The sequence below is a fragment of the Chelon labrosus genome, assembly GCF_963514085.1.
Source record: "Chelon labrosus genome assembly, chromosome: 12".
In the NCBI taxonomy this organism is placed as follows: Eukaryota; Metazoa; Chordata; class Actinopteri; order Mugiliformes; family Mugilidae; genus Chelon; species Chelon labrosus.
This window is the reverse complement of record NC_140345.1, coordinates 19,177,893-19,193,565: the sequence shown is the minus strand read 5'-3', so window position 1 is coordinate 19,193,565 and position 15,673 is coordinate 19,177,893. Positions and strand designations below refer to the sequence as shown.

Below are 15,673 nucleotides of genomic sequence, written 5' to 3'. Positions count from 1 at the left end.
ACCGTCAGTATCAACATGATGCAGCGTGCATGGAATTCATTCAGAGGTACTGTAGGTTCTTTTTCACATACACTGTACCACAGAACTTGACTTGATTGACACAACACCATTGTCCAATAACCTGTTGTGATAGCCAATGGTGCCTCTGACACAAGAACAATATTGTTAAGACCGATACTCCTTGTTTTTAATGTGGTTCAACGTTCTGCATCACTGCATTGTACTGAACATGCTCTTATTTAAAATGTCGCATTCATAGACCGATATCACCTGAAAGAAATTTATTTTTGTCTTTCTATATTGTTTTTCAGAAGCTGCATTGACATTAATCCTGAGAGGGGCACAAAAGCAAGCCGTGAGAAGGTATAAGGCAAGAAGAGCGGCAAGATGTCTTCTCCAGCACTCAACGAAGGCAGACGCATCTCTCTCTCTCTCTCTCCTCTCCCTTATCTTTCCTGCTTTACTTCTCATGTCTCGTCCTGTCTTGTCTCAAACTTTGGGAGCCTCTCTCCACATTGCTCTCCAAATCTAAAATAATGGAATTGGTCAACTGGTCTCTCAACGCAATTGACAGAATCTTCTCGACGAGAAGCTCAGGTTCGGGGGAACCTGTCTGCCCTGACGGAACGTTTGCCGCTGGATACATGATGGACTCCTGGGAGAAGTGGAGGGTCGTGTGCCTGGCGATTCTTTCCGTAGGTGACATCGAGGATCTTTACATATTCGGAACCATGATAACAGGCTATCTGCTGATTGGATTAGGCATTGCCCTGGTGTATCGGAAAATTCGGAAGACGGTGTCAGCAGTCCAAAGCCCCATGAAGCTGCCCGACATGATTATGGAGTGAGCAGAGCTGTTAGCGCTCAGACTGTGGGTATAAACCGCAACATGGAAGACACCTTGGAAAGAGCTATCAGCCCACTGACTGTGGTTATAAATCGCAACATGGATAACATCTTGGACAGAGCTGTTTGTGCTCAGACTGTGGTCATTAACCGCAACATGGAAAACATCTTGGAGACGTTTTCAGCTTTGCAAGGCGAATGAATGGATTTGAAGACCAGAATGGACAAACGGAGTAAGTCGTGTCTATTGAAATGCGACTACTCGCCCTAACCCAAACAATCATAATCTAATCTGCATTCCGGCCCCTGAGCGGCACCGGCCTTGGCCAAGGCCGCTGCTGGAACAACACCCCCAGGAGATCGCTGCAGTGAGACGCTCTATCCTATCCCTCCCTCCCTTCCTTCACAGACACCTGTTGATGGTTGACTCCGTCTGGGACTTGATCAGGGACGTCTCCATGGCAACCTGCTGTGTTATCGCGATGACATCCTGCGAACTGAGGCACTGATTGGGAGGCTAGACGAAGCGACTCTCCAGGCTTATGTACACACACGCACCCACGGACACTTACACACATGCACATATGCAATACACCTTCCTACCCCTCCCAATCCCACGCCTTCGCCGCTTTCACCCCCCAGTGCGACAGGCGGGGTCCGAAGGCGCCGCCGAAGCTGGTCGCAGCCGAAGCTGGTCGCAGCCGCAAATGCCTGTCTGCGCTGGAATACCTCCACCCTCCTTTCCCCCTCCCCGGTGCCAAGTTGTTTTGAGTTCTTATGTTGTAAAGTGTGCTCATATGTGCTTATGTTGCCGAGGTTTTTTTCCCGGTCCCACACTGTACTCCCCCTGATGAGTGTAGTCTGGGAGCTGCTTTTTTTCTCCTCCCCTCTCCTCTTGTTTTTCTTCCCCTTTTCCTCTGCCCACTATTGCAAGTTCCCCATTGCGGGACTAATAAAGGTTTTCTCAATTCTCAATTCAAGATGCTCCAAAAGAAGCCAACACTGTGAATCAGTCAGCACAGTTAGTTTTACTTGTGTTGCATTGTTTTTATTTTAATATTTGAAAAGGAACTGCATAATGAATATTGTCCTACTTTAATTTCTTTATTATTATTATTATTATTATTATTATTATTATTATTATTATTATTATTATTATTGGGCGGCAGAGTGGCGAGGTGGTTAGCACTGATGCCTCACAGCAAGAAGGTCACCGGTTCACATCCATGGGCCAGCTGGCCTTTCTGTGTGGAGTTTGCATGTTCTCCCTGTGTCTGCGTGGGTTCTCTCCGGGTACTCCAGCTTCCTCCCACCATCCAAAGACATGCTCATTAGGTTAATTGGTGATTCTAAATTGGCCGTAGGTGTGAGTGTGAATGGTTGTCTGTCTCTGTGTTAGCCCTGCGATGGACTGGCGACCTGTCCAGGGTGTACCCCTGCCTCTCGCCCGATGACAGCTGGGATAGGCTCCAGCAGACCCCCGCGACCCTTAACAGAAATGACTGGGTATAGAAAATGAATTATTATTATTATTGGCAGTAGTAGTAGTAGTATATAATTATCATTAAATACAGGATACATGCTATAGATTCAAATACAGTTTAAATACTGTAAATATACAGTATTTTACTGAAAAAATATCAGTATCATGTTGTAAATTTACAACAATGAACTGTAGATTTATTTCTAGTAATATACTGTAATTTTAAAATGCAGTGAGATACTGTAAAAATACAGTAGTTTGCTGGTGAAGCTGCTGCCTGTAAATTCCTATAAATTTACAATGAAAAGTTTAACACTCCAGGAGGACAACCAGTGGAAGAAAGAGAGCTACCAGGCCTGCTGGCTGAGCCTGGTCCTCGAAACAAGACCTCAGTACAAGTAGGTGGTTCAAATTGTCGTAGTCACTGTACAACTGTAGCAATCACTAGATTAAAATGCAGTGGGATGGAGGGTAGAGAACAACAGAGCAGCCCTGGTGTTTTGACTTTAAACACATCACGTGGAGATGCTGTATTTTAGTTTTAGTCTGTTTTCTGGCCAGTGGACTCATCCTGGTCTGTGATTATGATCATGACAGTTAAAGGAGCACGCCAGTGATATGTGGCAGCAGTGAAGAAGTTTTCTTTTTTGAACATTTAAATATGAATTTACCCCAAAACTGATGTGATAATCACTGTACTTTCACGCACTTGTACTTGAGTATTTCCATTGTTGTGTACTTTGATTTACCTACATTTCTAAGATGGAAATATTTTACTTTCTGCTCCATCACATTTAAATGATGTCTTGAGTTATCAGCAGTTTCCAACCTCAGTGCAGCGTGTCGTATGGTTCATATTTCAGATGTCTTTGAGTTGTTGATTTTTCCTCAGTTTAGATTTTCTCAGATTGTAACATACCGTCCTGTCTGTACATAAAACTGTATATAAAGCAGTTAATATTAGCTCCACTTTCACCAGCTACCACGACTTGCTGCTCACACACTGATGTCTTAGGATATATTATCTAATAATGTCATATATAATAATATAGCAGCCAGGAGGGCCAGACCATTTACTTTAATGCCAGTTAAAGCTAAAGTATTTTTACTTAATCCAGGGTTGTCTCTTTTATTTGAGGATCTGAACACTTCCAGGCTGACACTATCAGAGACAGACAGCATTCGTAGAGAGAGTTACAAGCAGCAACAGGTGGTTCACTTCCTGGTCGAAAGGAGCCCCAGCCAGACACTGGTGCTGGGCAGCAACAATGGAGTCCTGACAAAGCACCAGCTACCGTCCTTCAACACCACTAGGGACCTAAGTCGCACCTCGGGTTACAACGCACAGGTCGTCGTACCAGGGGAGGAGCACAACGGAGCAGATAGACAGGAAATAACTCAGGACCTCATCAAGCCAGTGAGAGTGAACTTCAGAGCCTCCAGTCTGATGTCCCCTCCAGGCGAAGTCTCTCATCGGGTGCAGAGGAGGGAGTGAAGCAAGATGGTGGAGGGGGATTTCTGACTGCTGTTCAAAAAATATTACCTAAAGCTATGTTACTTTTGTAGTTTATATACTTATAAAAGTAAAATATAAAATAATAAGTTGTGTTACTTTTTTGAATGTAAAGATACACCGATCAGGCATAACATTATGACGGGAGAAGTAAATAACATTGACCGTCTTGTGACAATACAATAGACACACACACAAAAACGGTTTAAGAACAACTCAAAAAAACATGAAGAACAGCACAAAGTGTTGACCTGGCCTCCAAGTTCACTAGATCCCAAACTGATCAAGTATCTGTGGCCTGATCCACAGAGGCCCCTCCCCTCAACGCATAGGACCCAAAGGCCCCCACTAACAACATTTTGTTGCCAGACACCACAGGACACCCTCAGAAGACCCATGTCCATTCTCTGATGAGTCACAACTGTTTTGGAGGCACAAGGGAGACCCACACAGTATTAGGAAGGTGGTCATAATGTTATGCCTGATTGGTGTATGTTGCGTTTTGGGTGCTGAGATTGATTTCTGTGTCTAATAAAGCTCAGTTAAGTACTGTATGGTAGTTTGTATATTCAATGTTTACTGGATGAAACATATCAGTTGTGTTTATATATTCCTGTTTATTCTCTTACCATATGTATCATGAGCCTCCACATAGCTGCTGCATTAAAAATATTTTTCAGCAACAACTCCCAAGTAAACCCCTGTAAGTGTTTTTATAAATATAGCACTTCTTTTTGTCTCTAAGGAAAAAATAATCACAGAAAACTTTAAAATTAAGTTCTTAAATTTATTCAGATGATTGCACACACAGATAATGTTCAGTGTCATTTACAATGTTTTCATTGACTTACCTATTCACGGAGATAAAAACAAAAACATACAGCACAGAGAGACCTGAGTGTAAAAATAGATATTCCACAGGTGTAATGATTTCCTTGCAGGTGCGTTAGTGTGTGAATTCAAATAGATTTGTTGTTGTTGCTATTTTTGTTGAAAGATGTACCAAGTACCAAGCACTACTTTGCATACATGCTCCTTGCATACATACAAGTCCTATCTCCCTGATAGTTATGAGGCTCCTGTGAACCAGCAATGAGAAACAAATTACACTATTCTATAAGTTTTACTTTAGCATAAACTGGCACAGATGAAGGAAACTGCATGGTTGGTAAAAAAATAAATACAAATAAAAAGAAGTCGTCCCACGAAAGCCTGTCAACATGTGTATAAAACAGATTCCGCAAAATTTAACAACTTAAATTACTTTTTCGTGACAAATGTGATAGAGGTGTTGATTTGGATTAGTTTATTACATTTTAGTGAATTCCTGAAGAGAAACAGTGCTTTTCCAGAAAGGCTTATCAACACATGGGACAACAGGTCATGGGAGCCCCAATTTCATATCTGAGAAGAAGAAATAAAAAAAATATCCCAGGCAATCACTCAACTAGCATTAATTCATACCACAACTTACACTTGATTTATTTTAGCATCGGTTGTGCATCCAATATGGATTTCACCTGAATTATCTTAGTGCTAAGTTTCACACTGTTAATTTAAAGCTAATAGGTCTTAATTGGGGCTTCTAAAATGAAGATAACGGTGCATGATCATAATGTTCCATCTTTTATAAATTCTGATCCTCATGCAAACGGAACTTGAATACTATCATGTTGAGATCACCTATTTGTGTTTGCATAACATCCCTTTCAAGTGAAGATAATTGCACAGTATAACAGACATTTTCCATTCCTGATCCGCATACTACCAACACTCTTCAAAGTCAAATGAAAACACAAGCTTGTGTTTGCTTTTTGTCACTTTGTGTCAGACTGGATTTTTCCTCCTAATATGGCTTCCTCTGCTTTTTTGTGTTTCTGGGTAAGGATCTGCAGCTGCCAGTACTTGAGGTACACCCACATGAGGCTTCCATTCTTCCTCTTGTCCATGTTTAGGACATCTGCACAATACCTATCTTTCTCAAAGATATCCTTCAGGCCAGACTCAAGATCCAGTCCTGCCCCGATGGGCTCTTTTACCACCTTAAGCAGCATGTTCCTCTCCATCTCCCACCGCTGTTTTCGAGGCTGGACGAGGGAGCAGTAGGCATACTGGCGCTCTACAAGCTGACCTTCGAGTTCCTTTAGAGTTGCTGTGGCTCGCTGGTACCAGCCGTTCTCTCGCTCCAAGGCCTGATGCAGCACAGCACCTGCAGCTCCAGACTTCACCAACCTTTTCTTCTCTTCGTCCAACGTATTTCGCTCCTTGTAGAAGATTACAGGTTGGGAAAGGAGTCAATGTATGAGGATGACAAGGAAAAGAGTGCCAAAGAACAAGAAAGACTTCTGCTTAATAGATTTGTTAGCCTTAAAGACACTTAAGAAGGGCACTTAAGAAACCGAGAGTAGATGCAGGCAATAAAAACGCTTAACATCTTTACCTGCTGTAACTGTTTCCGTTCTTCCATAAGCTGCTGGCTCTGTGAGGCCAGAGCCTGCTTGTAGCCTTTCACCCTCTGTCTCTCTTTCTCCAGCTCCACCTCCAGCGTAGCCACGGCCCTGCGCCTCTCTGCCAGTGTTTCGCGGTAACATGCCTCCATCTCGATTTTTATCGTGGACACATCTTTGTTATACTGCGCTTTGACCTTCTGGATCTCCCTCTGAGATTCCCTGGTCCAGATCCAACCTGACAGGACGACGGGATAGAGTAGTGAGGAGAATATTAAGTGGCAATGCCATGATTTTCAGAGGAGCTATTGCAACTTTATTCCCTGTTCACCGATGAATTTTGAAAGAGTTAGTTAACAAACGGTGAAATGGTGACAGACAGAAAACATTCTTGTTGAACTGAACTGATGAAAGCAGTCTGTTTTCTTTAATGTCTACCTATTGTATTTGATATTCTAATGCCAATAAAGACGTATAATATGTTTAGGCGTAAACGTGAGACTGTGGAGTTATTTCACCAATTCGACACAGAAGGAGCAAAAAACACCAATCAGACATAACGTGCAAATCTCAAACCCGCATGACAAGAACATACATTGAGCAGCATAAACACAAACGTGGCTCTCCTCTGTGACCTCATCCACATAAACACAGCTCCTTGTGTAACTTACGAAAGGCAGCCAGTCCCAGCATGGGGACCAGCAGGGCGTAGTTCCATTGGTTGCCATCTCCGGCCCCCGCCCCTCTTCCCCTGGGGTCTGGCTGGATGTTCCATCTGGGGGGGTCATTCAGGTTGTTCATGGAGTCCGCTGTCACACACACACACAACCACACACACAGGGCAGACCAAAACACGAGCAATCACACACTCTTTTAAATGTAATATGTAATAATAATTGTTCAAACTGGGGGGTGGTGGGAGTAGCAGTGCTTTCTCTTCTTAGTAGCACTTAAAAACAGCTGTAAAGTGGCTTCATTATTATAAAGGAAACATTTAAAACTGTGCATTATCAAAGTCTAGTCTCAATCCAAAATGAATGGGAGAAAGGTTGATTCATTAGCTCACTGGTTAGTTTAGTTATGCTGCTCACTAAAATCTATTATAAAGCATAAACATGCCTGGTTATTATGTGTGACAGTGGCTTTATTGGAGTTTGTTAGCATGTACCAAAACAGGCAAATGGGATCAACAGCGGAACCAGTGTGTCATGACTTGGACGTTTGACAGCCCAGCTAACCACAAACAAGGCTAGCTAGCAGCTAACATGCTAGCTCACGTTTAGCTCAATGGCCCATGCTCGAATAGAGTATATAATAGAAACACAACAAGGGGAATAATAGCTTTGCGGTTCCGACGCCATGCCAGCGTACGTCTGTAAAAAAATATGGAGCGGTGTCTCACCTTGAATGAAAAGTCTAGGTCACTTATACATTTGTTCCTGCACACCCAGATTATACAATTTCTACTCCTCAGCAAACCATCTAGACCGGTCGAGGGTAAAACGTGGAAAAGAATATTTGTGTCTATGCCTATTTAGATGTTAAAATTACAGTTGTAGCTCATAAAGAGGAATATATAATCTAAAATGCGTCGGTTACTGTTATAAACCCGCTGCTGTATATTTTTTTTGTTTATAATAATTCGGTGTGACATAAGTGACACCCCCATTTTTGCAGAGTGGTTTAGTCCTGTGCTACAGAATATGAGATCCTCCGCAGAGCTACAGGAACGGTTGTTCATCTGACAACATGGCGAGTGTTCGTGCCGCGTCCCGTCTCCTCTCCAAGAGGAATTTGGCTAAAACTAAAGCAGTGAGTAGATACAAGCTGTTACTAAACGTTTCAGATGTGCCTTTGTGCTTTATTTGTGTGTTTAACGTGTGTTTTTGACGCCCAAAGGAAAATGTTTTTTGCTTTCGTAACCGGTGCATTCTCACTTGCGTAATGTGTTATGTAGCCTAGGTTGTTTCAATGTGACAGGATGAAAGCAGCTGTTTTCCGAGTCAAACTTAATACTTTTTTACCGCTACACCATCTCTAATTGTTGTTCTTTATACACCAGGGGTAATGTTTAGTAAAAATTTAAAGTAAGCTAGTAATTATTTGCAATAATTGCAGTTGCCCTTGTGGAAAACAGTGCAGCTAGCCGTTGTATGTTAGCTACAAACGTGTCATTTAGATATTTTTAGCCAGTTTTAGACCAAAGTACTCATTTAATGACACAGTTGGTCACTGAAAACACAAAGTAAGGAACATATAATGCATTAAAATATGAAGAGGACAAATGGCAATGAATATACATGCTTTGAGTTATTTTAATTGTTACTGAATTGCTAGTAGGAATATGCATTTAAAGTTGCAGTGTATAATAGTTTTGTGCATGTAAGCAGCCAGGAGTTTGGTGATACCCATATGAGCAGCGGGTTAGGGTGCTACCTTTGTTTGGGTGTTCACTGACTTTACTTGTTTTCTTTTCTCTCAGGTTCCTGCTGCTGCACTTCAAGGTTCCAGGAACTTTCACTTCTCCATCTATGGCAAGAAGAATAACGCCAAAGTATCAGATGATGTAAGTTGCATTTTCTCTCTTACGCGGATGAGCACTGATTACGGTTGTTTGTCCGAATGCATAGTAAGACGGGTAGAAATGTGAGTGTGCACACGGCCACGGCCTCAAACCTGTCTGTCTTTCATTGTTTCCAGATCTCTACTCAGTATCCCGTTGTGGATCATGAGTTTGATGCTGTGGTGGTAGGAGCTGGAGGAGCAGGGCTTAGGGCAGCCTTTGGCCTGTCCGAGGCTGGCTTCAACACTGCCTGCGTCACCAAACTCTTCCCCACCAGGTCTCACACCGTTGCTGCACAGGTACAACCACACGCTATTATTGTTGACAGTACGCTGTAATAATAACCAGCAATTACAATATTCTTTAAAAACAAGTTTTCTTACGCACGTGTAATGCAAATCTAAGGCTTCAAGTAAACACAGTTAGCAGTAGTAAGGTTTCTTCTAAGTTTTATTGAGTTGTTACGTATTCTTTATAGGGTGGGATCAATGCGGCGCTGGGAAACATGGAGCAAGACGACTGGAGGTGGCACTTCTACGACACGGTGAAGGGATCTGATTGGCTCGGAGACCAGGACGCTATCCACTACATGACAGAGCAGGCTCCTGCAGCTGTAGTGGAGGTAAAATCATGCACACCAGAAGTTCTATTAGTTGGTAAATACTAGGATTTGACCAGATGTAAAGTCGGTTATTATGTCTTTAACGCTAGTATTATTTTAATTTCAATACAGTTCAAGGGTTCAAACATGAACTTTGGTCAATTAATACATCAATGGTACACTCATCTGGTGTGGTGGCTAGTGGTTTTATTTTTCTGTTAATGTATTCTTTAAAGATTATCTGACACATAACAATAGCAGATTCAGGAAATCATTCTGCTCTCTCTCTTTTTCCCAGCTGGAGAACTTTGGCATGCCATTCAGCCGCACAGAGGATGGGAAGATCTACCAGAGGGCCTTTGGAGGCCAGAGCCTTAAGTATGGAAAAGGAGGCCAGGCCCACCGCTGCTGCTGTGTAGCAGACAGGACGGGACACTCTCTACTGCATACCCTTTATGGAAGGGTAAGTGCACATAGAGCAGGTCTCTGCCTTCTTTCTCTGTGGATTTAGTGTGGACCTCCATTCAACTTTATTTTTCTGTCTTCTTTTCTGAATCCTGTTCAGTCGCTCCGTTATGACACCAGTTACTTTGTGGAGTACTTTGCCCTGGACTTGCTGATGGAAAACGGAGAGTGTAAAGGAGTGATTGCTCTCTGCATGGAGGACGGGTCTATTCACCGCTTCAGAGCTCAGAATACCGTCATTGCTACTGGGTACGGGGCTCATTGAGTTACAACTCAATCTTCTTTGATCTTGTATATAATATGAGACGCAAACATATCTTCTGTTCATGTGTTGCTATGAATGTTTCATGGTTTATAAATGAGTTCTGTCTTTCATTCCAGTGGTTATGGAAGAACCTATTTCAGCTGCACATCTGCCCACACCAGTACAGGAGACGGAAATGCGATGGTGACCAGAGCTGGCCTGCCCTGCCAGGATTTAGAGTTTGTACAGTTCCATCCAACTGGTGAGAAAATAAACTCTGTTACTTATTAAACCGTGATCATTAAACAGTTTTACTCCTGAAGCATTCAAGCAGCAGAGAGTCTTATCTTGAGATGTATTTGCTTTAAAACTTCACAGGAATTAAAGAAAGGCATGTCCAGATTATTTCTAGTAACTGAAGCAAACTGTCAGTGACAGTTTAAGGGCCATACAGCTTTGAATTTAGTTTTACTACATATAAATTACTGAGATATATAAACACTAATTATCTGTAGTACAAAGCTTGCACAGATTGCTGGTCAAGCTTGGTCCGTAAATAAATCCTCTGCAGTCCATGGAGTAAAACTGAGCTGATCGCTGACTTGTTTCCGACTTTGTTGGTTACGCCTCCTTGTTTATTTTTGTTCCTGCATTTGACACCATACCCTCGAGTTACGTATGTAGTACAGTGTTGTGGTCGATCATCAAACGTCGAGGCACAGTTTAGAGTTGTTATGGCCTTGTATTGTTGGTTACATAAATAATGCAGCTTGCTGTACATTACATTCCTGACTTTATTTTAGGTATCTATAAGTTGCAGTGTTTGACAGTGTGTGACAAAGACTGTCATTATTCTTATTTAAGAGACAGCTTTTCAATGAGAGATCAAGACTCTACAAATGTTTTTATTAATGTTTGAAACTAGAACAGTAAAAACAGCAACTTTAAAAATCAAACTTATTAGTAAGAACTTAACTTACTAATATTTGTTTTCACTTTTCCACTCTGGGAATGAGCAATAAACACAATTAGATTTAACAGTAACACATTCTTCTGGCTTTGTGCAGTAAAACTGCTTTCTATTTGCCAAGGTAAATACACTTACCACTGCTTGCTCCACAGTAGAGCAATGACGGCAATAAAATGTTGAGGATTTTATGCTCACTTTGTTGACCCACTGCTTCACTGGTTGGTTTGTCACATCAGTCATGCTTTCTGTGAAATTACTGTGAGTGCTAAGACAACTGTTATTTAATAGATTGTGTTAATCATCTATTGACATTGAGATGCACATTTGCTACCGATTATGAGAGGATTATTATACTGTCCCGTTTTCAACAGATTCAGTATCATGAAACTAAAAAGTATTGGCTCAAAGTTATGTTAAGACACTATGATTAATATTTGACTATGTAACTGAACCTTGACATCTCTTTTAACATGCGAATCCTTACAGGTATCTACGGAGCTGGTTGTCTGATCACAGAGGGATGCCGTGGTGAGGGTGGGATCCTGATCAACAGTGAGGGGGAGCGCTTCATGGAGCGCTACGCACCCAACGCCAAAGACCTGGCCTCCAGAGACGTGGTGTCCCGCTCTATGACCATAGAGATCAGAGAGGGCAGGTACAGAAAAAGCCAGTTGTTTTGTTTTTTTGTCTCTAAATAACAAGACCCAATGAGACAAGCCAGCTTCTGCCGTTGCTTATTTTTCTTCTTTTCTGTCATTATTCCTTCAGGGGTGTTGGTCCAGAGAAGGACCACGTGTACCTGCAGCTTCACCACCTGCCTCCTCAGCAGCTGGCCACCAGGCTGCCCGGTATCTCAGAGACGGCCATGATCTTCGCCGGAGTCGACGTCACTAAAGAGCCCATCCCTGTCCTACCCACCGTCCATTACAATATGGGTGGGGTACCCACAAACTACAAGGGGCAGGTACATAATTGGTGCACACGCACTTGCATTCGGACACGTTCCTTCCTTCCTCACTCACAACAAATGGCTACACTTCGAGCACCCCGCCCTGAATTCTTTTAATTTCCCCCCCCCTCCAGGTGATCACTTACACCGACGGACAGGACAAGGTGGTGCCTGGATTGTATGCCTGCGGCGAGGCGGCTTGTGCCAGTGTCCACGGTGCTAACAGGCTGGGTGCCAACTCCTTGCTGGACCTGGTGGTGTTTGGCAGAGCCTGCGCCCTCACTATTGCTGAGGAACACAAACCTGGTGAGCATCTAAAATATGAATATATGATATAAATAAATAAATATCACATGGTGACATTTGAGCAGCATTAAATCTCTCTCTGTTTTCATATCAAATAACACCACGACAGTCAACATGATTGAGTTCGCCCTGCAGGATGATATCTTACGCTGGCATTTTTTTGTTTTCTCTGCAGGTGAGAAACTGTCTCCTCTGAAGCCCAGTGCAGGAGAGGAGTCCGTGGCCAACCTGGATAAGCTGAGGTTTGCTAACGGAAGTCTGAGAACCTCCGAGATCAGGCTCAACATGCAGAAGGTAACCACTCAGACACACTCCCAATTATAGCCGCTTCGAAATGTCAAGTGTTCTATATTACATGTAGAAATACTGGGTGCAAGTAATCACAGATTGTAAAAGGCTTGCAATGTGACCCCCCTCCCCAAAATAATACATTTGTCTCTGCATTCAGACTATGCAGGCCCATGCCGCTGTGTTCCGTACCGGCTCTGTACTAAAGGAGGGATGCGATAAGATGGACGACATTTACCAGACCCTGGATGACATCAAGACCTTTGACAGAGGTATTCTTGCATTTCCTGTGTCCAATAACTTGTGTCTTTGTGCACAAACCTGCAGTATTATGGCTGTGTGACATAGAAAATAATTTATTCAATCAGAGTATACATTCCCTGCCTTTGTTCCTTATGCTTTCGATCATCTCTCTCCTCCAGGTATCGTGTGGAACACTGACTTGGTGGAAACGTTGGAGCTGCAGAATCTGATGCTGAATGCCGTCCAGACAATCAACTCCGCTGAGCAGAGGAAGGAGAGCAGGGGAGCACATGCCAGAGAGGACTTCAAGGTCTGTTTTATCTGTGTATATTTGATCCTCTGCTTCTCCTTTCTTACAGTCTCCTCTTAGTGTCTGTTTTTCTCTGCTTATTGAATGCATCAACCACTGTTTTGTATCCAAAGACAATTACTCTCAGTTAGTCTCTATTACAACCAGTAATCTGACACTACTTCTTTAACTATGTTCCAGGACCGCATCGATGAGTACGACTACTCTAAGCCCCTGCAGGGTCAAGAGAAGAAGCCCTTCGAGCAGCACTGGAGGAAACACACAATGTCCTCTGTGGACCCCAAGACTGGAAAGGTACAATCCTCTGGAGTGTGTGTGTGTTTGTTGTGGTGGTTTCACTGGGATTTTAAACTGCTCTACAAGTTTTAAATGTTCATATCCTGGATGTTCTCTGATCCACCTTTGCTTTTTGACCAATCATACAGGTGACCTTGAAGTACCGTCCTGTCATTGACAGCTCCCTGGATGAGCAGGAGTGCGCCCACGTCCCTCCTGCCATCCGCTCCTACTAAGAAGATCTTCCTCCTTCCCTCCGCCTCTCCTCTCATATCCACATAACTCCATTACTGAATGCTCTTTTAAGTAACTTTTCAGATGATCTGTATTCGAGATGACATTTTGGGTCAAATTTGGCTTTTTGTTGCACGTTTGTATTCATTTCTTATATACAGTAGTCTTGTCAGCTTCTTCCCTTTGTGACACCTTCCTGTTACTCTCCTGTGTGTGTGTTTAGTTTTGATTTAATCTGTTTGCAGCAGATGGATTTCATCAAGGTTCTTGTGTCAGAGTGACTTGTGTATATATATTAAGAAACACAGGACAAGTGGGTGACTGAGGAAATGTCAGCCAACAGCTGTTAAACAGTTAAAAACAAAAAAAAAAAAGAGAAATAGTTAACATGTGTTGCATTTTTAAGCTTGGCCTTTTGTGATACTATGCTCTCATTTCCAACGTACAACCTTCGAGTGAAGAGAGGAGTGGAAATGATTGTAATTTGAAATGTTGCAGAGCTGCAGAGGGAAGTGTCAGTCATGTATATATTGCATAAATGTACAATTAATGCAGTGAGGGATACTATATGTTTTAGTTAAAACACAGACTTTACATCTTTTCACTCACTGTTGCCTTCAGTCTGGGGTGGTATTTACTTTGGTTACACTTCATGCGTGTGCTCTTCACCTGGCTCTTGTTGAGTTGATAATCAGCGGCTTGAGGTTAAGCTACCGCTAGTGTCTCACTATAAATGTTAAGCAAACTCAGCAGCTTGAAGCAGTTGAACCGTGTTGTATCTCAGCTGTTGGAACAATAGTCTCCACATATATGCGCTTGATGCTCATGGTGACGCTGGTTTTATCGGTGATGTTCTGTGTGTGTGTGTGTGGCGTAGAAATTCCCCTCATGCTCCACAGCTACGCAAATGACTCTGACATTCGAGGTGAAGGACGTGCTCAGTGCTGAGACTCATAAATACTGAACAAATTCACATGAACTGCTTCTTGAATCGATTAAAGGATGACTTAATTTATTTGCCCGCTTGGAGGAATAAAAAGTTTTCATCAAGTTTTGCTGTTCAATAAAGTGTATGCCAACAACAGCTCCTGGTTTCTGTGTGTGTAGTAGGAAAGGCGGTGAACACTCACACACTTTTATGCAGTAAAATAAATCCTGTAACGATGGTATTTAATAGTGATTTCCTGCTTTTAGCGTGTCTTATCCACGAGGGGGCAGTAAAAGCACATTTTTGAACCAGACGTAGCGGTAACTGCTTGCTTATAATGTAATTCAACTTCAGCAATGTTAATGTTTGACAAGTTCCTGATAAAGAGCAGTAAACGGTATGCGTTGCTGTTCTTCTGCAGCCCTCTGCAGCTTCTTTACCTTCCTGGAAAATTTGCTGCTGGTGTCAGTAATCACTAAACAAACACTGCAGTAACCTTATCCCAGTTCACATCCATTGCCAGCTGTTAACGCCATATCCGGGAAACATGAGGACTGAAAGGGAGGGATTTTGTTGGAATTTTCCCTCTTTGCACGAATGAAATAAGGGGCACATAGAGAGGGAGAGGGGAAAAAAACATTTAGCTTCATCGCCTGTGTTGAATCTGCAGCTGGCTGCTGCCTGTATCTGCATTTCATCAAACCATATGGAAAAAACTTTATAACACCTTGTAATAACGTTATGTTTTCATGGGATAAGAATCAGGTTAATATTATTAAATTCAGCAGCTATAAAGGTAGTTCTCCTTGGTATGGCGGTTTGCGTCATGAGATGGAGGACAGCCCCGGAGCTTTTAAGGTCAAATAACACATGTTGGCTTACGGGGGTCATCCAGGCACGCAGAGATCTTTTTACTCACAAACAGGAGGAGGAGGAGGAGAAAAAAAAATCAGAAGCAGGGCTGCATATCATAGCTTGTAGCCTAAGCTGATTGGCATCGTCTGTCC

The 15,673-nt window shown here is 42.6% G+C and overlaps 3 protein-coding genes across 4 annotated transcripts; 2 read left to right on the top strand and 1 right to left on the bottom strand.

Moving 5' to 3' along the window:
• Positions 1–2,629: 2,629 nt before the first annotated feature.
• LOC311496537 (telethonin-like) lies at positions 2,630–3,824 on the top strand (the record flags this gene model as incomplete). Its single annotated transcript, XM_084556424.1, has 2 exons — positions 2,630–2,727; positions 3,485–3,824. The coding sequence occupies 2 exons, from the start codon at positions 2,630–2,632 to the stop codon at positions 3,822–3,824; spliced, it is 438 nt and encodes a 145-aa protein (XP_084412550.1).
• An 808-nt stretch (positions 3,825–4,632) lies between these two features.
• LOC311497026 (coiled-coil domain-containing protein 127-like) lies at positions 4,633–7,749 on the bottom strand. Of its 2 annotated transcripts, XM_084557123.1 has the most exons (4): positions 7,692–7,749; positions 6,961–7,098; positions 6,283–6,527; positions 4,633–6,106 (listed from the first exon to the last, which is right to left on the bottom strand). In XM_084557123.1, the coding sequence occupies exons 2-4, from the start codon at positions 7,088–7,090 to the stop codon at positions 5,660–5,662; spliced, it is 822 nt and encodes a 273-aa protein (XP_084413249.1). In that variant the 5' UTR covers positions 7,091–7,098; positions 7,692–7,749; the 3' UTR covers positions 4,633–5,659. The 2 variants fall into 2 exon arrangements, with proteins under 2 accessions (XP_084413249.1, XP_084413250.1); XM_084557124.1 differs by lacking the exon at positions 7,692–7,749 and having other exon boundaries at positions 6,961–7,368.
• A 276-nt stretch (positions 7,750–8,025) lies between these two features.
• On the top strand, positions 8,026–14,822 carry sdha (succinate dehydrogenase complex, subunit A, flavoprotein (Fp)). Its single transcript, XM_084557111.1, has 15 exons — positions 8,026–8,101; positions 8,772–8,855; positions 8,990–9,151; positions 9,331–9,474; positions 9,752–9,916; positions 10,019–10,167; positions 10,300–10,424; positions 11,619–11,787; positions 11,901–12,096; positions 12,216–12,387; positions 12,563–12,681; positions 12,836–12,947; positions 13,098–13,228; positions 13,409–13,522; positions 13,654–14,822. The coding sequence occupies exons 1-15, from the start codon at positions 8,039–8,041 to the stop codon at positions 13,738–13,740; spliced, it is 1,992 nt and encodes a 663-aa protein (XP_084413237.1). The 5' UTR covers positions 8,026–8,038; the 3' UTR covers positions 13,741–14,822.
• The last annotated feature ends 851 nt before the right edge of the window (positions 14,823–15,673 follow it).

Bases quoted from the DNA above. Each gene is read 5' to 3' on its own strand.
- LOC311497026 (XM_084557123.1), bottom strand. From the start codon at position 7,090: ATGAACAACCTGAATGACCCCCCCAGATGGAACATCCAGCCAGACCCC. The intron at 6,528-6,960 runs GTAAGTTACACA...TCGTCCTGTCAG, and splicing joins GCTGGGACTGGCTGCCTTTC to GTTGGATCTGGACCAGGGAA. The intron at 6,107-6,282 runs GTAAAGATGTTA...ATCTTCTACAAG, and splicing joins AACGGAAACAGTTACAGCAG to GAGCGAAATACGTTGGACGA.
- sdha (XM_084557111.1), top strand. From the start codon at position 8,039: ATGGCGAGTGTTCGTGCCGCGTCCCGTCTCCTCTCCAAGAGGAATTTG. The intron at 9,475-9,751 runs GTAAAATCATGC...TCTTTTTCCCAG, and splicing joins CTCCTGCAGCTGTAGTGGAG to CTGGAGAACTTTGGCATGCC. The intron at 12,388-12,562 runs GTGAGCATCTAA...TTTTCTCTGCAG, and splicing joins TGCTGAGGAACACAAACCTG to GTGAGAAACTGTCTCCTCTG.